The 18,728-nt window shown below is 38.5% G+C and overlaps 1 protein-coding gene across 1 annotated transcript in view; it reads right to left on the reverse strand.

Moving 5' to 3' along the window:
- LOC762569 (contactin-2) overlaps positions 1-17,584 on the reverse strand; it is a gene marked incomplete at its 3' end in the record, with an annotated part of 53,648 nt that extends 36,064 nt beyond the window's left edge. The window contains exons 1-3 of the mRNA XM_030972445.1: positions 17,458-17,584; positions 3,178-3,284; positions 2,566-2,856 (exon numbers count right to left, since the gene is read on the reverse strand). Of these exons, the coding sequence (XP_030828305.1) occupies positions 2,566-2,856; positions 3,178-3,284; positions 17,458-17,465 (406 nt within the window). The remainder of the gene's footprint in view (positions 1-2,565; positions 2,857-3,177; positions 3,285-17,457) is intronic.
- Between the last annotated feature and the right edge of the window lie 1,144 nt (positions 17,585-18,728).

The following is an 18,728-nucleotide window of genomic DNA, read 5'->3' on the forward strand; positions in this document are numbered from 1 at the left end:
GGGCGTCGCTAGGCCTTTTTCATTGGGGGGGGGGGGGTGTAGAGGCCACCGATTACCGAAAAAAGAAGCCACCAATTACAAACAAAATATATTAATGCCAAAGTCCAAATGTCTACAAATTTAACCCTATAAACCTGTGGCCAAGAGTTTAATTATTTTTCAGTTCCCCTCCCCCCCTTATGCGCAAAGCGTGGAAGCTTTGACATTTCATTAAACTATTAGAGAAAGAAGACGATTCGTTGTACCGTTCCCGACTCTTAATTCTTGTCTGAATTCAGTTTCCGGCCTTTTCACGTTTCATTTAATTATATTAGAGAAAGAAGACGATTCGTAGTACCATTCTCGACTCTTAATCCTTGTCTGAATTCAGTTTCCCCCCCCCCTCCCCTCCCACGCGAAGTGCGATAGCTTCGACGTTTTATCAACTTATTAGAAAAAGAAGACAATTCGTTGTACCGTTCTCAGCTCTTAATCCTTGTCTGAATTCAGTTCCCTCCACCCCCCCCCCCCCCATCCGCCAGAAGCACAGAAGTTTTGACGATTCATTAAATCATTGGAGAAAGAAAGCGATGCGTTGTACTGTTTTCAACTCTTAATCCTTGTCTAAATTCCGTTGTTTCCTCCAGCGCGAAACACGGAAGCTTTGACGTTTTATCAAATTATTAAAAAAGAAGACGATTCGTTGTAACGTTCTCGCCTCTTAATCCTTGTCTGAATTCAGGTACCCCTCCCCCTCTTGTGCGAAGCGTGTAAGCTTCGACGTTTCATCACATAATTACTCTTAATCCTTGTCTGAATTCAGTTTCCCCCTCCCGCGCAAAGCGTGGAAGCATTGATGTTTCATTAAATTATTAGAGAAAGAAAAGGATTCGTTGTACCATTCTCGACTCTCAATCCTTGTCTGAATTCAGTTTTTCCCCGCCCGCGCAAAACGCAGAAGATTTGACCTTTCATTAATTATTAGGGACAGGAGACGATTTGTTGTACCATTCTCAAAAGTTTAGGGTTAGAGTTAGGGTTAAATCAAGACCTCTTTTTAAAAAAAAGCCCCAATCTGTGCCGCAGAAAAAAATGACGCAGCCGGGAGCGTCATATCATAGTTTTGTGTGATTGGGTGAGGGGGCGTACCGACCAAGCGAGATTTTGCAATGTTGAATGCTGAAATTATGCATTCTAGAAAATCATTAAGCCCAATATGTACGTTCTTTCCGCTATATTTCTTTCTAGCTATATTTTTTAATTTCCTGGGGGACGTGTCCCCCTATCGGGCCCAGGATTGCTGCCCCTGTCCATGATTACTACCAACGTGAGTTCAAATACAAGCACAAGCGAGTTGGTATGAGCTGAAGCCAAAAGAAGGGCAAAATAAGAGTTGTGAAGTAGCCCCTTAACCGTTTATTTAAAATTTGACTGTTCAGTATAATTATAGCTTCTATTCAAAAGACATCCAAAATGTTGTGCCCTTTTCAAATTTCTCACTAAAAAGTGATGACCTTTGTAGCACGTCAGGGGATGTTTTTAACGTTTAACTTTGAATCCGCAGCTCAAGATTTTATGCAGCCAGCCCCCTCTATTCAATAACGTTTCCCAAGCCCTCTGGAATGACCCCAAACCTCCCAATTACATTTTCCCCCTTTTTTGTCGTTACTGTCACTTAGCACCATTTCCTTGTCTTCCCCCTTTCTCATCCGACTTTTCTCTCCCCCACCCACTCAGTGTTATCTAGGGTACGGGCAGGGGTGGATCTAGGAGAGTTCAGCGGTTTAACCCCACCCCCCCCCCCCCCTTGGGCGGCCAAGTGGGAAAAAAAGGGAAAACAGAAGGGGAAAAAAAAGAAGAAAAAAGTAAACAGTAAAACGACGCAAAATTTTGAAAATCCTGGGTCCGCCACTTGGTCAACCCCCCCTCCCCTTGGCAAAAAGCTAGATTCGCCCCTGACGCGCATGCATGTTCCCTCTCTTTGAAAGCACCCCTCTATCTCTGGTGTGTAAAGTCAGTACGGGCCGGATTTTTGTGTATTACGGGCCGGACTTCATTGCGTGAAAAATACCCCTTTACCGGAGATTTTGGGAACACAAATTCAGTCCCCCCTCCACCCGTCCTCGGAGTGGGAGGGAGGGGGTGGGGGGGTGGGCTTTCTTCTTTTTCTTTTCTCCTTTTTTTCTCTTCTTTTCTTTCTCTTTTTTTCCTTCCCTTTTTTTTGCGCCGCCAATACTCCGTGGCCGTTTGGGCCCCCCCTGGATCCGCCACTGTTATGTTGTATGAATATATTTCTAATTGTAAATATCTTCTTATATCTCTTGAGGCAGCAGAATCTTAAAACAGAACAAAAACTTATCCATATCATTGTATATACACAATCCATTAATAAATGGAATCTCTGGGGGTCATGAAAAAAACAAAAAACATGTGCCAAGCCCAATCAGAGAGTGAGAGAGAGAGAGAGATAGAAAACACCTGGCAGTTAATAAATTATATATTAACAGTCAATAATCAGAATTCTAAATACTAAATTCTACAAAAACAAGTTCCAAGTCTTTAACTCCTATCTTCGAGAACACTTACAGGCAAAGACGAGCTCAGCCGGCAAACTTCTCACTGACCCCACCCGGTTGGAGGCCATGCACACATACTCCCCGCCGTCTACTGTTCTCTCTGGGCTAGTAATAGTCAGTTGCCCAGGTGTGATGACCAGTCGAGCGTTAGTTGCCAGAGAGAGTGGAGCACCATCCTTAGTCCACGTGTAGGTGATTGGTTCATCACCGGTAGCACGACAGTGGAAGGAGACTGAAACAACATTGGATGCCGTATCAAAGATGGTTTCCTCTGGTTGCTGCATAAGGATAGGTCCCGTTTCTAGAGGGGAAAAAAGTTCAAAATTCTTTGTACCGTAGTTGTGTTCAACATCAGTTTGAATGTTTAAATTGTTCTTCAGCAAAGTACACTTTTATTGGTTAAAGAAATGGAAAGTATACATAAATTCAATCCATTACTTGTCCAACTTTTATAAAGCAGGTCTGGATAGTGTTATGTTCTTATGACAAACTAAACATCTCCTTAAACGCATCACTGGTTTTAGTTGATAGTTATGCTCATGCACTCAGTAATACAATTTGGTTGAGAGTTCAGGTTTTAATACAGATAATTAGATTGCTGGAAAATTAGAAAGTTACTCACCTGCGTGTACAGCAGCGCCAAAGAGGGCGACACAACTCAAAACGATCTTGTAAAACATTTTCACCCTCCTAAGCTGTGTATTTGATGAATCTTGTGATGATTTCAAGCTTTGTAAAGAGAGAAAACAGAAATCTAGTTAATAATACATTAGAGCAGGCCTTCTCAACTGGCGGCGCACGCGCCACTTGTGGCGCTTGGGGTCAGTCGGAGTGGCGCGCGGCTGTTCCAAAAAATTAAAAATTAAAAAAAAAAAAAAATTATTTTAAAATTTAAAAACTCACCAAAATCAAAAAGTCACAGTCGAAGTTGAGCCCAAAATGTAAGCAAGCCATTTTGTTTTTATTGATTTTCACTTGATTTTGACACTTTCTGTGTTTATTGCACCAAAATAACTACATATAAATCAACTTCCATTGTAGATTTTAGCCAGGAACTGTACTAATTATTTCACATTAATATGAAATTATGATTGATGTTTTATGGAACAAAATGGTGTTGAAAATGCCACATCTGGGCCTTAAAAAAATCCTAAAATCCACTAGCTTCTGGGGTTTCGCCCCCTGGACCCCAACCGGTAATGACTTGGTTGCTACGCTCCCTCGCAACACAGTTACCAAACATACAGGTTGGCACTTCAACCTCAATAAACAAAAAAATTGGCATTTCTAATAAACTAGTTGAGAAGACCTGCATTAGAGGATCTGGAAATATATTAGATCTGAATAGTCAGATAAAAAAAATCAACAAGCATACACATGCAGATCCAAAACTTCAATACTTCTGCAAAAAACAATTCCAAGAAACTAAATAGTTATTGTATTACTGCTGGGTTATTTTGAAAAACTTATTAAAATATTACATTCCTCACATAAATAAAGAACAATATCATTAAACAACCATCCACACATCATATAATTTACACAGCAGTTGAAAATCCTATTTCAGCCTGGATGAAAAATAGAACTGCTTGTTAAATGGAGAGAGTGCTGATGCAAGTGTTTTCAGGTCATCATTCAGCCACCCAAGATGTGAGATATTATTGGGATATAAAAAAAAGAGCCTGATAGATCAGAACTGGGAATGATTGCTATTACGGCACTCGTCTGCAGAAAATATGAGCGATCGGATAGATGCACTAGGCTCTGTAGAAGCAGATACATACATGGTCATACTAAATCAAACTATTAATGGTCCGTTTCCATTATGGAATATACCTCCTGCAGAGAGCTAGAAAATTGATCTTATTTTTCTTTTTTCAATTTCATATCATTTGGTTTTATACAATGTGAATGATGAAAATAAAAGGCCCAATATTGGAAATGTTTTGCCTCTTCTGTGAAGGGCAGTCAGTGTTAATAAAGTGTTCTGATATATCTTCCCTAATAAGTATATAAATTGTAGTACTTTGTAAAACCAAGATACTAATGAATCTGATGTGCAATAATTATATATTACTGCATGGCTTTGAGTGTGATACAAGAATATATTGCTAGGGCTATGACAATATTGACCGAGTCAGAGACAAGTCCAATATTGTCATAGCGAGAGCAATATATTCTTATATCACACAAAAACAAGGCCATATAATATTATTATTATAATCTTTATCAGGCTGCACTAGCGAAATCACAAAATATGACTTACCTCTGTAAATATGGCTTTGTTTTCATGTGATATTGATATCTATAGTTGAAGTTCCTGGATGACTTTAATAGCAATACAAAAACAATATTGATCAGTCATCCTATACTGCACTAAAGATATTAAATACACTGATTTATTGTACCGCTTGGAAGCCTTATATAGATAATAATATATTTTATCTCTCTGAAAATGAATAAGATGAGGTTAGTGATATTCATCATTTTCATTTACTCTGCACTATACCAGCCTCTACACATTAAAGATATTTAATATTCCCTCCTACTATCAATCTTTCAGCATAGAGCTCAAATCAACAATAAAACATGAGATACCATGACTAATTCTACTCTCTGTCCCCAGAAAGAAATTGATAAATAAAAAGGCAAAGCACCTCACTAATTGAAATATGATCTGCCTTGAATTGACACAATGAAGATCATGTGTAAGATGAGAAGTGTAAGATGAGAAGTCTTTACTCAAGGTCTAGGCAAAGGCCCACCATCTCTTTTTGGAGTTTGGAATAATTATAAGTACCGAATATGAGCTGATAGATAGCATGGAACACCTGCATTACAAACTTGGCTGGGTGGTGTTTAAGTGATACTTGAAATTAATACAACAATAGAACAATAGCTGCTGGCAGGAAAATGTACAAGGCCATGACATTGCTTCATGCCTTGAATGAAACTAACAAACATGTAAATGATGAAAGAGTTACTTCCTCATTAGGCGGTGTCACACAGAAAAATCCCTTAAAAAATCCCTTGAAAACTCCTTTCAAGGGTGAATTTTCCTGCTTCGTTATAGGATTTTTAATAGGATAATTGATGACAGACAGCAATTAAGAGGATAACTAAAATTCAGATTTTTTGCCTCTGTGTGACACCGCCGAATGTTAAATTTAAGTGCCACGTTTGAATGACATGACTACCAGTAATACCGTTTTCACACCTGTTTTTTTTGTTGTTTTTTTTTGGGGGGGCGGGGGGGCTAAGAAGGTTTTAGCGCTGCAAGTTCCCGGGCTATCTTTCTTGTTCACACCTCTTTTTTCGAAGTGAGTTAGCTCCGCAAGCTCCTGGGCTAAGCTGGTCCTGCTCCCAAGTAGGCTTAGCGCAGCAATTGCGGCGCTAGCGGCGCTTAACCCCCCAATTGCCGTGCTAACCTGTCAGGTGTGAAAGCATGAGCTGTTAGCCTAGGATATCTTTTGAACGATGGTGCACGTATGAATATTCAAGAATACCAACCATCACCCATGACAACAGCGAGGATCGGAGCGCGTGTTTTTTTGCAGTTGCATGCAGGTGTTCGCAACTTTGAAAATCTCTTCCTTCTGTTGTTTAAAAGCTATATGTCTCCGACGATGATTCTTTCTCAAAAGAAAATGGCAAGCACAAAAACCATTGTATCCTTTTGAATCCTGTGGCGCCACATTTTGAAAAAATGAAGTCGACTGTCAACTTCCGGTTGTGGAGTTGTAGAACTGCACTGCACGTGCGCACAGGCAAGGTCATGTCCATCTTCTGAATATTCCGATAGTTCTAAGCTCGGGCTAAGGATAGCCCAGGTTATCTGAACCACGTGTGAAAACGGTACTAGGCTTTAAGTGTACCTTTCAATCACATGATCTAAGCTTTCAAAGACATGCGAAATGGACATAGAAAATATAGTTTTTCATGGATCTACTTTTAGTATTAATCCTGAAATATGAAGTTCAGTTCACTATTGCTAGTTCCCTGCTCCCACAATATCAAATGAACTTGTTTTTGAGCATGACTGGTTATCTGATTTGGTTATGAATACTTCTGGCTGTTAATGATACACATTCACATCTACCCGAGATTACACTGAACACCAGGGTGTTACTGAAGGTGTACAGAATGTTGTCCTGCCACGATACTTGTACCTGAGAGTACCTGAGAGTGCTATATGCAGTGACGTGGTACATGTATTCAAGGTCATACATGTACATCATGGGACTGGGTAAAAAAAATTCATTTACTGTACCACTTTCTTCTGACTCACCTGACACACTTTAATCTGACTTTTTCCCATTCATTTTCTACACAGAGGAGTTTTCATAAGACAGATTCTGCGATTGGATTTTTTGTTAGTGAACATTCATGACATTACCGGTATGCAAATTATCAAGATCGCACAATTCACGAGCGTGGTCATCTTTTCTTTGTGTAAAAAATATGACCAAAAGTTCCTGAAAATGACACTTTGAGTGAATTTTTTTTAATGCGTCAACAACTTTGTGATTTCTGAGGCATGCATGTTGATTTGGTAATATTGAAATGTTATGAAGCTGACGTATACTTTATCTCAGGACCATGTTTTGAGGGAACAACAGGGTTGATTTTTCCAAAAAAATAAGCGAAGGTGATCATAGGTATTACATGTACATGTATGTTACTGCAAGACTGTTAGCCACAGCAAATTGAAGAACAAAACTATCTGTGTCTGCATAGGAATAGGACTAGATTTTCAAAGCAGTGATTTTGGGGCAATCATTGAAATTCCTAATTTTCAGGCAAATTTTGGACTAGATCTAGAGGAAACCTGTAATTAAACATTGGTACCAAATCATTATAAGCATTGTACTCCTTATTAAAATTTCTTAAGGGGGTGTGGCACCTCTTTTTCAAAGGCTAGACCTATTCCTTATGCCCAGTTAGAAGTAGTAGAGAAGGAGCTGGATAGGCTAGAAAAAGCATGGGTGATCAAGAAAGTGAAGAATAGTAGACGGGCGGCCCAGTCTACACATCTAGTTCAGATAGCCGAGCCTGCATGCCCAAATAGTTGATCTTGTGTAAAGCATCTCGGATATTATGCTTGTCTCCACGTTTGTGTATGCCTTAGTTTTGCCTTTAGGTTCACCTTGCACTCCAACCAGAATGCATAACATTCCCCAGGATGAATGCCAAGCAATGAAAAACCTAGATAACTTCTCCCACTATACTCACTATTAGATTCTGACCCCACCAACAAATTCTCTCAACAGATTATGAAATTGGAGAAAATTACACAACTACTTTCACATTGTTTTTATCCGGCAAGTAAATTGTTTTGGGGCAAGTAAAATAAGAAATTTCATGATTTTGCTTGCCCAAACAAGTAGGGCAAGTAGAAAATGATGATTATGTGGAGGCTTGCATTAGCCATTGAAATATTTAAATCACCTTATGATAAATGGTAGAAAGTGAAAATTGTTTGAAGCACCCTACATTTTTTTCTCCATCACTGCACCCATTTTCATATAATTGAGTCAATACAATAAATAATGAAAACTTCTCTCTTTTTTAAAATTTATCTACTGTAGATACTCCCGTAGCAACAGTTCACAGACTGGGTTATGCAAGACTGTGGTGATGCAATCATAACAAACTGCTTAACGTTAATCATGCAAATCCAGAGATTCGTATTTAACGATGACCACTAGGGGAACACACGCATGCCCCTGATGATAACCAAATCCGTCGCCGACAATTTGTTTACGAAGCAGCTGTATTGGTCAAAAATGATCCAACTCTTACCATAAGGAGGGCATACAACATTTTTATGGATAGAGCACACCACCATCCACCAGATATACCCACATTTCAAGAAATCTGAAGCCAGCTGCAACAAGTCCATTTGGCCCTCTGCCCACCAATTCCTAGGCGAATTACTATGTCCAAATAGACGGCATGTGGGCAGAGTGTTGGAATGGACAAAGGAGACTACTACTTCTAGAAAATCGAGTAGGTGTGGTAGTGTTTGCCACGGATGACGAGTTAATCACCATGCAAGAAGCCAAAATATTGATGGAAATTTCAGGACAACTCCTCGCCCCTGCAGTCAAATTCGTCACCATACATGGGCTGTATACGAATACACGGTGGATTATCCCATTAGGTATGGCCCTTCTTGGTGGAAAAACACAAGTACACTATGAAGTAATGCTGCAATCTCTCCTTACTGTCCTTACTGCAACAGCTAGGGAGAAGGCTTGCTCCAAGACAGACGATGAAAGACTTTGAGGCAGCATTGATGCAAGCGATTAGAGCCGAGTTTCCTCTAACTAGGCCTTATGGATGCTACTTCCATTTCAGCAGTAGCTGTACAGGAAAATTCAACATCTGGGGCTGCAAGTAGAGTACAGGCGGGACAAACAACTGAAGAAATGTGTGGTAGTATTTACCAGATGACGCAGTAATATCACCATGCAAGAATCAGAAATATTATATTTTTATGGAACTTTCAGGACAACTCCTTGCCCCTACAGTCAAATTCGTCACCATACATGGGCTGTATACGAATACACGGTGGATTATCCCATTAGGTATGGCCCTTTCTTGGTGGAAAAACACAAGTACACTATGAAGTAATGCTGCAATCTCTCAAGGAAGGTGTCCTTACTGCAACAGCTAGGGAGAAGGCTTGCTCCAAGACAGATGATGAATGACTTTGAGGCAGCATTGATGCAAGCGATTAGAGCCGAGTTTCCTCTAACTAGGCCTTATGGATGCTACTTCCATTTCAGTAGTAGCTGTACAGGAAAACTCAACATCTGGGGCTGCAATCAGAGTACAGGCGGGACAAACCACTGAAGAACTGTGTGGTAGTATTTGCCACGGATGACGCGGTAATATCACCATGCAAGAATCAAAAATATTATACTTTGATGGAACTTTCAGAACAACTCCTCGCCCCTACAGTCAAATTCGTCATCAAATATACGGTGGATTACCCGTATCCCATTAGGTATGGCCCTTCTTGGTGGAAAAACTCAAGTACACTACGAAGTAATGCTGCAATCTCTCAAGGAAGGTGTCCTTACTGCAACAGCTAGGGAGAAGGCTTGCTCCAAGACAGACGATGAATGACTTTGAGGCAGCATTGATGCAAGCGATTAGAGCCGAGTTTCCTCTAACTAGGCCTTATGGATGCTACTTCCATTTCAGCAGTAGCCTGTACAGGAAAATTCAACATCTGGGGCTGCAAGTAGAGTACAGACGGGACAAACAACTAAAGAACTGCATTCGTAAAGTGATGTCCATTGGCTATCTTCTGTTGGCTCATGTCAGAGGTTCTTTTGAGTAAGTGCACTTCAGAAGTCTGAAAGGGGTTTTAGTATTAGTTCAGTTTTTGTTTAGAGTGGACTTCAAGAAATGAGCTTTTGTAATGAATAACTGAAATAGATCTATATATATACAGTCAAACCTGTGTTAACGACCAACTGTCTACACAACCACCTGTCCACAACGGTCACTTAAATTTCATGTAGACCTAGTTAAGACAGGACTGTTGACTTTGGGGATCTGCTTCGAGGGAGATCGACAGTGCTATTTCTTTTTGGCTCAACAGGGAAGGGGGCAGGGGTGTTGAGTAAGAAAAAAAAAATCATAGTTCTCACTACCCCCACCCCCGTTGAGCAAAAAATCCATACGATACGAGTACGCTGGTACATTTTACATGTTTGGAGGTTTTTTCATAAACCGGAGAGATTGCGGGAAAGTGGGAGGAAGGGAGTCTCCTGCTAATAGCTGGTGGGACAGCAGGAGAATGAGCATGGTGGCGTGAGACTCCCTCCAAATGCGGGAGGGTTGACAGCCCTGGTTAAGAACCTGTCCACAACAACCACCTGTCTAACGCGACCAGCGGCCAATCATTTTGCTTCCGCTGGCCACCAAGAATGCCCACACAACGAACGCCAGGGCCAGCCGTATAGCGAACAACAGCAGCCGTGTGGCGACCAGCCACAGCAGCATTTGAGCAATTTCGCTCACACAGTCAGGCGATCGTCGGCACAGCGGCTAACTATAAATCTAGATCTAACTATTCGATCCTAAGCTTTTATTAAAACTTCAATCAGAACATCTAATTACCGACAGGATGTTTCTTGCATGTTCATTGTGGGCTGTCCTATTGAAAACATACAATACAGAGTCATTGTCATGAACTTCGTCGTACCGTGCACAGGCACCACTAGCCTACCTAGCTAACCTGCAAGATCTAGAGGCATGTTGAGTGGGCGCCGCCTGTCTGTCAATCAAATTTTCAGGCTCGTTCGTATCATTTCTTTTAAATAATGCCAGTAAATTTCAAAGACAGAAAATTATGTTTGCCGCAATTAATGGTGTATTAACTGCACTTTTTTTACCACCGGTAAACATCAAAAGTCGGGGTGCGGTTTATACACGTTACGATCTTGCTGCCAATTCCAGGTAAACAATCTCCGCATTCAGCAGCGGTTAAATTGTGTCACCGAGGCTGAAGTTCTTGGCTTAGTTATATACCATTGTCCTGAAAATGACACTCGTTTTCAACGCTTTTCAAATCATCCATCGGAAGTTCTGACATCAGAAAGAATATTTCTAATGTGAATATTATATTATAATCTTGTATCTGATAAATTTTCATGCAATTTTGTATGTTATTTGTCATAGAGTGGGCTGATTTGCTGAAATCTGTTATTTTTATCATCATCCGGGAACATTTGAAAAGAGGTTGCTTCACATATGTATGTTTAATGGAAGTACAGTTACCCTCCTGTTTTGTTTTTTTAAAGGGGGGAGTGTAGTGTACATGGTGTTATTCCCACCTCGAAGACTGTAAAATCGATCTGTTGGATAATAAAGAGTGTCTTCTATATCACCGATGGCCAACCTTTTAAAGCTCGCGGGCCACAGCTAACGATTGGCATAACTTGGCGGGCAATAGATAGCCTTCTCCCCCCCCCCCCACACACACACACTCATGCAATACGTGTACACACCTGAAATTCTGCAAAAACAAACAAGCAAACAACAAGATCAGTGAGAAAAACAAATCAGGCTTATATTTAGTGTGATTTCTGTGGCTTGCACTTTTCTAATATGTTGTTAACCTCCATTACATACTCTGGTGAAAATGAGGTAAAGTGGTCCACCTTTCTCTTCTATGAAGAAGAGACCAATCTGATTTAAAGTTTCTCTCCTTTTCTTCGCAGGTCTCGAGGTCGTTGCCATGTTGGTTGTTATTTCAATCAAAATCAAGGACACAGCAGAAAGAATATCCTAAATGTATTACTTGTACACTGTACATCTAATTGAACGCAGTGTAGAGGGAAGGGGACTGACTATATTAAAGATAAACTTGAGTACTGGTAATGCGATTGCATTGTGAAAGAAAAGATGTGGAATAGATCAGAAAAGTTGATCATATAGCATGTACATGTAAGTAATGGTGTGTAATGCAAGGTTCTAGAGTCATCAAAATCATCATAAATTTGGCAGAGTCTTGGTAAAGTAACAATCACTTACACAGATAGATGTATATGGGACAACACACATGGTGTCGGGGCTAGTACTATATACCCTGATTTCCTTATCTTTCTATGCTCATTACTCAGCCAGTATACATTTTCTTCCAAAATTGTTTGACACATGACATTTATTTGTAATCTTGAACATTCAGTGTAAGTTTCGTTAGATTCTGTGAGAATTCATTTTCTTTTTTTACCAGAACTCAAGTTTATCTTTAAGTTTACGATTAAGATTCATGAGAAAATTGTACGGTGGGAGAAAAGAGTTGTAAGTTTGAAAACAAGTATGGCATTTCAAACATTATTTCTCGATTCACAACAGTTGTTACTGCGTGCGGAAATTACAAACTGAAATTTACACGGTGAGTGATATTAATGCGGGTATTAATGTCATTAATATAATATAATGAGAGGGAATTTGAGGAGTCAGTGTATCACAACAGTTGTTACTGCGTGCGGAAATTAGAAACTGAAATTTACACGGCGAGTGATATTAATGCGGGTATTAATGTCGTTAATATAATGTAATGAGAGGGAATTTGAGGAGTCAGTGTATCACCAAGTAACGAGTCAATGCGTTGTGAAAGATGAAATCAAATTATGGAAATATTAGAGATAGCTGCGTGTAAATGTTTTACCCTACTTCATCGCTGCTATATGTGGCTGCATTTCATTTACCGGTATGAAGTATTTTTTCACTGCTCCGCGGGCCGCACCAGAAGCGCTCGTGAGCCGCATGCGGCCCGTGGGCCGCGGGTTGGCCACCCGTGTTCTATATGGCCGACATAGGAGTGAAGCTGCCTCGTCATTTCGTGTCTGAATACACAACACTAATCTTACTTCCATAGTTCCATTTCATTGATTTAAGGTTTGAAACTCAATACTGTGTGAAATGAGTTAATTGATGTTCCCATAGTACAAACAATACCGATTTTTCTATGACAGGAAATCTGGACAAAACATCAGCGTTTGCATGTTCTGAGGACTTCCGATACTTGATTTCATACTGGTGGGTAAGGGAGAGAATGGGGAGGAGGGGATCGATAGAAGGGGAGGGGAGAGGGAGAAAGAGAGAGTGAAAGTGGGAGAGAGGGAGATAGAGAGAGGGTCAGATAAAGAGAGAGAGAGAGAGAGAGAGAGAGACAAAGGGTAAGGAGATATTGCCTCTAACAATGTCTACGTAGTCAGAAGAAATTGATATTGTCATATTCCTCTTAATTAAATGTTATAATTCAGGCATTATAAAAAAAACATTACAAATCATAAATACAGAATAAATAATAGCCCAGGACCTCTAAAAGCAACTTGTGCTTGTACATGAGGCCCCTGTCAAGGTAAATACAATATCAAATTAAATAACGAAATCAATAAAACTTACTTTGTAAATATATGTAAACAAGTCAATGCAAAGCATAGCATCCCCTCGCAGGGTACAAATGGCCTATATGCGTCAGAACAAGTTACCTCCATTGGACTATACTATTATATTACTAGGCGAGGAAGTTAACCACATTTTCAATTAGGTGTTTTTGCATATTTAATGAGCTATGACCTTCCACCTTTGACCTACATACTCAGAAATTGAACTTAGGCTGTACATGTATTTTGATACCATGTACCTTTCATATCAAATTTTTTTAAAATCCGTCAAACAATACTAAAGTTATGGATCGGAAACCAGATTCGCATACTTAATGGACTATGACCTTTGACCTACATACTCCGAAATCGAACTTAGGCTGTGTTTTGATACCATGAACCTTCATTTCAAATTTCATTAAAATCCGTCAAACAGTACTAAAGTTATGGATCGGAAACCAGATTCGCATATTTAATGAGCTATGAACTTTGACCTACATACTCCGAAATCAAACTTAGCCTGTATTTTGATATCATGTACCTGCATATCAAATTTCATTAAAATCCGTCAAACATCACTGAAGTTATCGATCGGAAACCAAATTTGTTACGAACGGACGCACGCACGGACACACAGAAGGACGGACGGCGGCGTTTCTATATCCCCTCCGACTTCGTCGGCGAGGGGATAATTAAGAAGAAGATATACGAAAAAGACCGACCATTAACTGTCAGCAGGTATCGCCCATGTATATGCATAGACTCACAATCACACAAAAACACACAAGAGCAATACCAAAAAAGGAAGAGTTCAGAATGAGAAAAAGAAGAAAGGGAAGAGGTGAGAAAGAGAAAAAGAAGAAAAGGAAGAGGTGAATATAAGAAAGATAAGAAAGGGTTTACTCTGTCAAGGATGACATACCGTTTCAAAAATCTAACGTTTGAATAGAGTTCTAAAACGAAAAAGTGTGGAGCTGGATTTAAGGTTATTACAAATTGAATTCCATTCATGTACTCCTGTAAAATGGATAGAATGGGTTCTTATAGTAATGGGAACACAAAGACTATCCTGTGTATGAGTGTGATACGTATAGAATGAAGAATTAGTTCTAAACATATTATCAAAATATACTGGGAGAATCCCTTTGTGATACTTAAACATAAAAACTTATATATTTAAGTTTTACAAGTTCAAACACTGGGAGAATTTTTAATTTAACAAATAGTGGTAGACTGGGATTACGAAAGTCACTATGATTTATCAGTCGTATTGCATGTTTTTGTAAAATACATGGTTTATCAATATAGATTGATGGGTATAAAAAATCTGATATCAAATATCTGAAAAAACACCTATACTTGAAAGCTTAGAAGATATTATTATTATTAGCAATGTGATCCTTCAAGGCAAGTGACTCATGAATAAGAATGCCTAAGAAAATAAATGACTCAGTTTTCTCAGACCCCATTCTCACTCACTTCGTAGACCGATCTACGCTACACCGATCCATTGGATCGCTCCAGAGGTACGCTTCGTTTATGTTCACACTCACGAGCTAGACCGCTCTTGTTGCTATGGTTTGGCGTGAACGAGCTAAACCGCTCCTGTTGCTGGTATAGCAAAGAGCGGGCAGAATTTAAAACCGAAAAGAGTGCCTCATACCTTCTGCTATATTTTGTTATTTTTTATCATTCTATCATTTTCTTTTTCTGTTTTTCTTATGCTATTCTTTGTTTGTCCATCTTTCATCTTCTCTTCTATCTTTCCATTATCTATTCTTTATCATTTTCTCTTCCTGTCTTTTCTTATGTTATTCTTTGTTTCTACCTTCTACCACCTTTTCTTATGTTATTCTTTGTTTAATCATTTTATCACTTTCTCTCACTGTCTTTCCATAATATGTTATTCTTTGTTTCTTTCTTCTATCACCTTTTTAATGTTATTCTTTGTTTTATCATTCTATCACTTTCTTTTTCTGTCATCCTTATGTTATTCTTTGTTTCTCTCCTTTACCACCTTTTCTATGTTATTCTTTGTTTTTATAAATCTATCACTTTCTGTTACTGTATTTATATGTTATTCTTTGTTTCTTTCTTCTATCACCTTTTCTTATGTTATTCTTTGTTTTATTATTCTATCACTTTCTTTTTCGGTCATCCTTATGTTATTCTTCATTTCTTTCCTTTACCACCTTCTCTTATGTTATTCTTTGTTTTATCATTCTATCACTTTCTTTTTCTGTCATCCTTATGTTATTCTTTGTTTCTCTCTTTTACCACCTTTTCTATGTTATTCTTTGTTTTTATAAATCTATCACTTTCTGTTACTGTATTTATATGTTATTCTTTGTTTCTTTCTTCTATCACCTTTTCTTATGTTATTCTTTGTTTTATTATTCTATCACTTTCTTTTTCTGTCATCCTTATGTTATTCTTCATTTCTTTCCTTTACCACCTTCTCTTATGTTATTCTTTGTTTTATCATTATATCACTTTCTTTTTCGGTCATCCTTATGTTATTCTTCATTTCTTTCCTTTACCACCTTCTCTTATGTTATTCTTTGTTTTATCATTATATCACTTTCTTTTCCTATCTTTCCTTACGCTATTCTTTGTTTCTTCCTATCACCTTCTCTTATGTTATTCTTTGTTTTTATTATTCTAACACTTTCACTTTCTGTCTTTCATTATGTTAATTTTTGTTTCTTCCTTCTATCACCTTCTCTTTTGTTATTTTTTGTTTTTATCATTCTATCATTTTCTCTCTATATGTCCTTATATTATTTCTTTTATTCTTGTACTGTAATCTCTTTCTCTCTTTCGTTACTTTCCCACCAAAACACAATCACTTCAGGTTGAAGATCGCTTCCTGGCATGATTTATGATCGCACTGCACGATCAATTGAGCAGTCTGGGGCGATCTAGGAAGCGAACCGGTCCAGAAGACCACATCGCAAGGTGGTCTTCTGGATCGGTCCAGAAGATCGCTTCCTGGTCTGTTCACACTCACAGTTAGACCAATGTAGCCTAGATTGAGATGGATCGGTCTAGGAAGTGAGTGAGAACGGGTCTAAATAACAGTTCTTTCACTTCTTATCGGGTCAGTGTTTGATGGAATTTTTTTCCTTTTATTATGGAATAATTAATACATACTTTGTTTTCATAAAATTCAATAATAGATTGTTGCTTCTGAACCAGTCGTTTAACATCTGTAATAAGGTGAACTGCTGTGCAGGGTGGCGGAGCACCTATTGATTTCGTCAGAATCTTTTTTTCTTTTTCTTCTTTTTCTTTTTCTTTCTATGTGGATTTTGTTCGCTTCATATCTCATGAATGGCATTTTCATGACATGTGACATATGCATGATTATTTTTCCCTTTTCTTTCTTTTTATTTTGTTATTTTTTAGCTGCCAAAAGGGGGGGAGGGGGGCACGGGCCAGCTGTGCCCCCGCCGGAATCATGACATAACGCAGCTAGAGCTTAGCCTTAGCCTTAAAATCAGCTGGAAATTCAGAACTGATTTAAACCCCTAGATCTACTTTAAAGTAATATACAACTACCGGTAAGCGCACGCCCAATGCAAAAGTGAATTTTCAATTAGTCTAGTGCCCATTTTTCAAAGCAATGAGTTGTTAATGATTTGAACGACATCACTCATATAATCATAAAGCAACAAAATGGTCATCAACAAAATATGAAACAAATATAAAATTAGTAAGTGACAACAAAAGTACAAGCATGTTCAGCAAACACTTTCACATAAATTTTGGACTGTAATTATAAGTACGTGTTGGGCACTAGACTAGTACAATGCACGAAGGTCTAACCGTAATAACTAAATAACTAATAGACTCTAAGTTAGATCTACAGTGTAGTCTCTAAGCTACACAAAATCAATGACATCGATGGAATCGTTTGGATGGAAATCAGATTAAGTACACAAAAACTGTTACACTATTAAATGTCATGAATTTAATTTTCACAATACCTCTGCATGCGTCTGAACTATACTGGAAGTAGAAGAACTACTATTTAGAGTGTAAACTTTTATACAAAAGTTTGACTTACGCAGCTCAGATGCACAAAGTGACGACGACGCGACGGTTACCCGGCAATTGCAGCTCAATGAGCGGCGGCTGTATATATATCGGGCACACGCGCACGTCGTCTGCTATTGGCGAAGTGCTTTGTGTTTTAAAAGCATGAAAAGGCCCATACCACGTGATCTTACTGTACATGTACTGGGTTATTTTGAGCACCTCGTGACTGGGGGGGGGGGGGGGGGGGGGGGGGGGGGGGCTATGATCTCGGCCGTCGAAAGTCCGATGAACACGAAAAAGTGCATGTTTGTAGATATTTACGTAAGGAACAAGATGGTATAATTAGTTTTTTGCTAAGATGCAAATTTTTGTCGTTATAGCCTAATTAATTATGCAAAATGCTAATTGTATGCAATTTACAGAAAACTCTACATGTTTGGCTGTAGACTTGTGAAGAATGTTGAAAATGTATTGAATAAATGTTTCCTTCATCTCAAATTCATATACATTATTTTTATGATATTTGAAAAAGCATAGATTAATTTGCATAAATTATGGATACGCATTCATGAACTTAAAATCTGGAAATATACAGGGAACTAGAATCATTACAAAAATTGTCAGACTCCACTTTTTGAATGTTAATTGAAACTCATTATTCATATGAAACTTCTTTTCAAACACAAAATAGTTATTTTGATGTAATTAATAATGATAATTTATGCAAATTTGATGCGATTTTCAAATATTTCTTCTGTATTTTATTGTTTTTTATTTCTTATTATATCTATTGTTTTATTTCTAATGTATTATTTTGTTCTGGAATACATCAAGTTACTTTGAGAAACATATAAAAGCAATTTGATATCAATTCATATCTCCCACTTAGGAAGAAATACATCTAAACCTGTATTCACATTTCTGCTTGTACATGAATATATGCAATTATATATTTTTGATGACATGCGCATACTAATTGTTATGTAACATCTTGCAGGTATATCTGATTTCGACGAAAATGGTATCATGAAACGACAATTCAAAATTCCAAGCCGTTGCGGCGCAATCTCCGAAAATGTCGAGGGGGCCTCCAAGCCCCCCCCCCCCCCCCCAGTACAGTAAGGGTTAAAAGGAGGGTAGAAAGGGGTCTAAATTAATATCTGATTTATTATTATTATCTAATTGCAAATATCTTTGCGGGTTTATAGTTATTATTTTA

Source organism: Strongylocentrotus purpuratus, unplaced genomic scaffold, assembly GCF_000002235.5.
Source record: "Strongylocentrotus purpuratus isolate Spur 01 unplaced genomic scaffold, Spur_5.0 spur5_scaffold_6, whole genome shotgun sequence".
NCBI lineage: Eukaryota > Metazoa > Echinodermata > Echinoidea > Camarodonta > Strongylocentrotidae > Strongylocentrotus > Strongylocentrotus purpuratus.